Here is a 5,862-nt window from a genome sequence, read left to right as displayed (position 1 = left end):
AAACACAATGAAGAGGTCTGATCCCCACTACTATGGCCGCCAGCGTGGCCACCAGACATGAGAGAAGAGGGGGGACTGAGATGACTGACGGATGGAACCCTGTCGGTGGCTTGGCAATTTGAAGAAAAAGAAAATAATACATTTTGTGATTCAGAAATTTGTCCCGCTCGTGTATTAGTGAACCGACCCCGGATGTTTTTAACACCAATGAACGTGAAATAGTGTGTGAGGTGAACAAGCGCTACAGTTGGCCGAATGGCCAGCACGGGGAGTACCCTGCGGGGAAAGGTGGGCTAATGCGGGCCGAGCGGACAACCAGCACAATTTCTCTCTTCACCACCCACCCGCGGCCCGCGGGCACAGCCTCGACCCCGACCACTCTGTGCAGAGCGCCATGACGAGGAGCGGCGCTCGCCGTCGGCGCGCCCCCCCAAATCTGGGCACAAGTCCGGGGAGGAGAGCCTCCACCCCGCCAACCTCCTCTTCTCCCCCTCGCCAGCGGCCGCCTCCGCGGAGGTGGTCGGGATGACCATCACCACCGGGCACCGGCCTCCTCTGCGGCCGCACAAGTCCGGGGAGGAGAGCCCACACCCCACCAATCACCGGAGGAGTGAAGCAGGGCGAGGGCGCTCCCCTCTTATCTCCCCCGCCGGCGTTCGCCTCCACGGAGGTGGTCGGGATGACCATCGCCACCGGGCGCCGGCCTCCTCCGCGGCCGCCGACGCGCAGCACAAGGGATTTCAGGCAAGCGCCGTCTCTCTTTTTTTGGGGGTGGAAGCGCCGTTTTTTCTGTTGGGTTGGGAACAAGCGCCGATTTTACTGGGCCACCGGAAACCGTTTTTTTTCTTGGGGATTTGGTTACCGATTCGGCCCAAGTGGACAGGCCCAGTTAACGTTTCCGTCTACTTTGGTTCTGTGCTCTATATAAACTGAATATTTTTCCTCCCCGCTCTGTTTCTTCTACCTTCGTTCTCGTCCTTCCAGAAGAAATAGTTTGTTTCGTTCGTCTCCTTCGGTCCTCCCCCCCTCCAATTCCAATGCAGTCCCCTGCTCCGGCGAGCTCGAGCTTGCCGTATTCCCCCATGCTGTCTTTCCCTGAGAGCATGGTGGGGAAGACTCTCCAGTTGCTCCTTCCGTACCACGACGCCACCATCAGGGGCATCGAGCGCAGCAAGGACGACAAGCTCACCCGTGTGAAGATCGAGGCTCTGCCCGGGGTTGCGTTTTCTGCTGGAGAACTGCGACTGGAGAGCACAGAAGGGCTAAAGTTCGTAGGCGCTCTGCACATGGACGACATCTCAGGGCACGAGTGCACGCTCACAGTCCATGACGACCAAGGTCATAACCAACCTTCTCTCTTCTTGGTTCTTGTCAAGTATTTTCCTTGGATTTCGTTCTTGGATTCCAATAACGCTTCCGAATTGGTTCTTCTCAAGTATTTGTCTTGGTTTCCTTCTTGGATTCCAAGAACGGCTTCCGCATTGGTTCTTGTCAATTATTTGTCTTGGGTTTCGTTCTTGGAATCCAAGAACGGCTCCCACGTTGGTTCTTGAAGTTGAAGACCTGGACAAGGTCGCTCTTCTTGGTGCAATGCAAGCCACACTTGAAACAGAAAGTAACATTGTGTACTGCTCTGTTGTTACTGTTCTCTGTTCTTGGATTTCGTTCTTGGAATAGGTGCTCCCACCTTAGTTCTTAGAGTTCAAGAACTAGCCACAGTTGCTCTTTTTGGTGCATGTTTATATTAGGAAATTCTAATGTCTGTTATAGCCTTATTGTCGCCCATTAACTTCATTGTTTTGGATAGTTAATGGTGGATTGTTTGCGTCTGGTGATTAAACGTGGCAGAAAACTGGTTAAGCACCGCGTTTCTGTTCTCACCCGGAAGATGATCGTAAGTGGCCACAACTAATTAAGCTGGTTCCTTAGACCTTAGAAAAACAAACATTAGTGGGATGTAGATGCATGTTTAGTACAGGCAAATGCAGTTACCAGCGAGATATGCTATTTCTGTATATGAAACTGAATCTTGCTACTCTTTTCTTTTCTTTCAAAGGGCCATTTCTCTTCTCTTCTGCACCTGATTAATCCTTTCTACTATTGTTAGCTAATTATCCTGATTATTTCTTTGTTATTTGGCATAGTGCACTATTGTCGCTCTTGCACAGAAGTGAGAGTCCCAGCTTTCCACACATTCTCAGAGACCTTGGTAGGATGGACAGTCTGCTTCTCTGGGTCAGATCCCTACTCCATTGAGGTTGATGTCCGACATGTAGAGAGGCGGGATTCTGTTACCACTGTATATCTTCGGACGGGTGTCATCTCTCTTCCTGCCTGCACCGGTGACACGGTTATACTGAGGTCCACAGATACCTTGGACAAATGGCAGGGAGACATCGGATATTGGCCAAACCCTAGCTTTATGGCTGAGAAGAAAGAAAAGGACGGAAGTAAAACTGACCAAAGTTTCTATGGACAACTGTTTGAGAGAGATGTCTTGATTTATGTGCGAGATGAGCAAGGCAAGGCTCATTTCTTCCTTGATTATGTTGCTAAATGTTCACTTTTACTTTATTGATCTGTTTGTTTAATTCTGCAAAAGGCTGACCATCTTCTTTTGCTGCAGTGTGCATAGGCAGTAAACTGTCACTGCGGCTACCAAATAAGAAGATATTGATTAAGCCAGCACCAAATGGTCCTGCTAACATTAACATCTCTCATGTGAGACAATTTTCCGAGACTCTTATTTGTTGTTACCATGCCTCAGCAAATTATATTTCTTATGCGTGTATTTCAGACGAAGCAGGAAGCTTACATATATTTAATAGAAATTGGGTTCATATGTGTTGGTCGACTTAGAATGGTTGATTTTTGAATGTGTTGTAACCAATGCCTATAGTATTGAAACTTTTCTCATGGTTCTCTTAAACCAAAAAGGCTGTTTGCCTAAAAAAGCAAATTCAAAAAGCCGTTTTGTATAGAAGACCTATTACCAAGAAAAAAAATTCACAAAGGTGCATGTACGAATGTATTTCTTATAATTACAGTTTGACATTCTTCTGATAGCGATAATATTCAGACCCTAAATCCAAATAGTCTATGTTATTTTCACTGTATAAGCTGCCACTCAACTTTTTTTTTTTTGGATATCGTCCTTGTTCTATTAGGTCTTGTTTCCCCTACATTATCTTCAAACGACCACTTGTGTTGTGCTATTTTACGTTAACACTTCATGTCTTGAGACCATCAACATTCTTGCCATTTTTGTGCTTTCCTTGTGGCTGCAGTAACAGTAGATTTTCTTTTTGCCATAGCAGACATTTGAGTCATCATTTTCAAGCCTTTTTTTTTGCTTGAACCGCTTTCTTGTTCGTGTGTTTTCCTTCTCTCTGGCACACTTGTCTCGGTGTATTAATGCTTTGAGTCCATCTGATATTACAACAGATCTTTTATCTATTTGTTATGTCATTCCAGTCCTCTGATTAGTATTCATGTTGACTTATAGGGCAAGTCTTCCCAGCGAAATCGCAGGTCATCTAAACAGAAAGAATGTGAAGGTAAATATCAAACTGAAGTTCATAGCTCTATCATTATGTATATGACTCTAATCCTTACACCCTCCCCCTCTCACCTCTGTTCTATTCTGATTTCAATGATGCAGCTGAGCAAAAAATAGAAGTTGCAATAAATGGTAAACTTCCAGAACTTCGGTCATGTACTTTGTGTGATTAAGTGAGACCTATGATGATTCCAAGTGTTCTCTTCTCAGGTTATGGAAAGATTGGGAGGGCGCTCGCTAGAGCCGCTTTGCAGAGTGACGGTGTTGCCCTTGTGCTGTCAATGATCTATCTGGAGGAGATGAAATTGTATGCATTATAACTATCCTAACATGAATAGATTGCACGTCACCCAGATTTATTACTGTACTGCTTACATATATTCGTATGCACATGCAGAGTTGTATGTTTAGGGATATATGGGACTTTGAAGTGAAAAACTGTACCTCTGATATTTTTAAGGGGGTCGCTTCGTACAAGGAAAGGTATGGAGTTATTTTTTACAATTTGTATGCTCGTTCTGTTCTATTGTGTATCTAATCTTTGGTATACCATGCACTGTAGCGATCCTGATTCAGTCCCTTGGTACATGACCGGCCCCCAGTTTATTGTGGAGACTAGTTCCGATTGTAGCCAGGATGCTGACCATTACAAGGTATAAATAATCTCTTCTCTATTGCTTTACACTGTCTCCGCTTGCACAATCTTTGATTTCCTGTTCTCTATGGTCCATGTTTCTGTTCTGCCTGCTGTTTCAATATATGATTGTTTTAGCTTGCATATTTGATTTATTTTTCTTTTGAACTGGGGTTGTGTATTAATTTTGGATCAAACATTCATTACAATCACGCTAGGCAGTCTCTGACATGCAGGTTGGGATTACGCTATGCATAACACCCGCACACAACTCCCTACGACCTTGCTGGGCTAGAGCTTGAGCAATGCAATTGCCCAATATTTTAATTTGGCTTATCTTGAGTTTTTATAAATTCTGAAGGATCAGTCTTGCATCTCTGCATATAGAACTGATGTATGATCTACTTATCCAATCTCATTAAGCTCCTGCATGAAGTCACTCTCAGTATGGATAGGTCCATTCTTAATCAGATGTGCTTTACTAATCCCTTCTAAGCACGCCACGGCTTCAGTAGTTTCTGCACGTGCACAATTCGTCAGAGCTACTTTGTGGTTCTCTTTATCCGACTGGAATTTTCCATTTTTCATGCGCCCTTCCCAGACATGCAGTCCAAAGTATTTTTCATCTAATCCTATTTCATTTTCTGTTCTGCTATGGCCCATGTTTCTGTTCTGCCTGCTGTTTCTGTTTGTTATGTCCAGACCTTGTATAATTCATGCTCTTAGCCTGCACAGTTTTTACTTCAATATATTTGAGTTTCCTTTCTTCTATGGCTACTTTTTGTCTCATATTTTGTCCCAAACATTTTCAGAACTGTGCGTCTTCGTATAGCGGCTGTTCGGATCTCAAGCTCTTTGAACCTCTTGAAACAATAGTTGGCCGCTCTTTGAACCTCTTTCACGTCCAGATGAGTGAAAAGCCACGGCGGACCTAAGGCTTCAGCGTGGAAACGAGTTCTCCTGTGTACATTGATGGTGATTGGATAGTGTATAGACATTCGATAGCCCATAACCTCGACACTCGAAGCCCATAGCCTCCAGTACATACATGTATTGATAGCCCATAGCCTCCTGTGTACATTACCAGTAAATGAGCTCTCACACTTGACATTCGGTTCAGTTGGTCCTTGGATAAATGATCGATTCTTCTGAATTTTCTCCTTTCTCAAGCTAGTCTGCAAATCTTCTTATTGCAACTTTATTCACACTCAGTTCTGTCATATTTGCATTTTATGTACAAAGTGCTTGCTAGTTGCATCTGATCACTCTATACTCAGGAACACCATTGTTCCAATGTAAAATGTTTCCAGTTGTTTGGGCAGGAAACTATAGGGATCTCGGTCTAGATAAATGTAGCCGTTGGGTGTAAATTTTGTTAGAAGACCTCTGAGTCAATCGTTAGTATACAACTTTGCAAATTAACTGTAATTTGTTCTTTGATGATTTTCGTTCAATCTAAACTATGGCCGGAGATGGTGCTGTTGAGACTAGGCGACCCTATCTCTCGCGGTACTTTAGACTAGAAGATAGTAGCAGAAGTATAGCATCTATGCTTGTAGTCGTCGCTACAACAAGTGTGCCCGACTCCGGTGATGGAGGGGCGATGACGGTTGCGTGCCTTCGACGCGCTTCAGTGTTTATAGCTACCGCTAGGTGGTCTATGAATCTG

At 44.5% G+C, this 5,862-nt stretch overlaps 1 protein-coding gene across 1 annotated transcript; it reads left to right on the top strand.

The window, feature by feature from the left end:
* Window positions 1-369: 369 nt before the first annotated feature.
* On the top strand, window positions 370-5,367 carry LOC119289133. Its single transcript, XM_037568541.1, has 9 exons — window positions 370-1,338; window positions 2,145-2,522; window positions 2,627-2,721; window positions 3,506-3,557; window positions 3,662-3,691; window positions 3,770-3,866; window positions 3,957-4,042; window positions 4,122-4,212; window positions 5,006-5,367. The coding sequence occupies exons 1-7, from the start codon at window positions 1,038-1,040 to the stop codon at window positions 3,991-3,993; spliced, it is 990 nt and encodes a 329-aa protein (XP_037424438.1). The 5' UTR covers window positions 370-1,037; the 3' UTR covers window positions 3,994-4,042; window positions 4,122-4,212; window positions 5,006-5,367.
* Window positions 5,368-5,862: the final 495 nt, after the last annotated feature.

Source organism: Triticum dicoccoides, chromosome 4A (genome assembly GCF_002162155.2).
Source record: "Triticum dicoccoides isolate Atlit2015 ecotype Zavitan chromosome 4A, WEW_v2.0, whole genome shotgun sequence".
In the NCBI taxonomy this organism is placed as follows: domain Eukaryota; kingdom Viridiplantae; phylum Streptophyta; class Magnoliopsida; order Poales; family Poaceae; genus Triticum; species Triticum dicoccoides.
The sequence above is the reverse complement of the archived record's forward strand: the minus strand, read 5'-3'. Positions and strand labels throughout refer to the sequence as shown.

Excerpts from the sequence above, each read along its gene's own strand:
- LOC119289133 (XM_037568541.1), top strand. The coding sequence starts at position 1,038 with ATGCAGTCCCCTGCTCCGGCGAGCTCGAGCTTGCCGTATTCCCCCATG. Across the intron at positions 2,523-2,626 it reads TTATGTGCGAGATGAGCAAG|TGTGCATAGGCAGTAAACTG; the intron begins GCAAGGCTCATT and ends CTTTTGCTGCAG. Across the intron at positions 3,558-3,661 it reads TAAACAGAAAGAATGTGAAG|CTGAGCAAAAAATAGAAGTT; the intron begins GTAAATATCAAA and ends TCAATGATGCAG.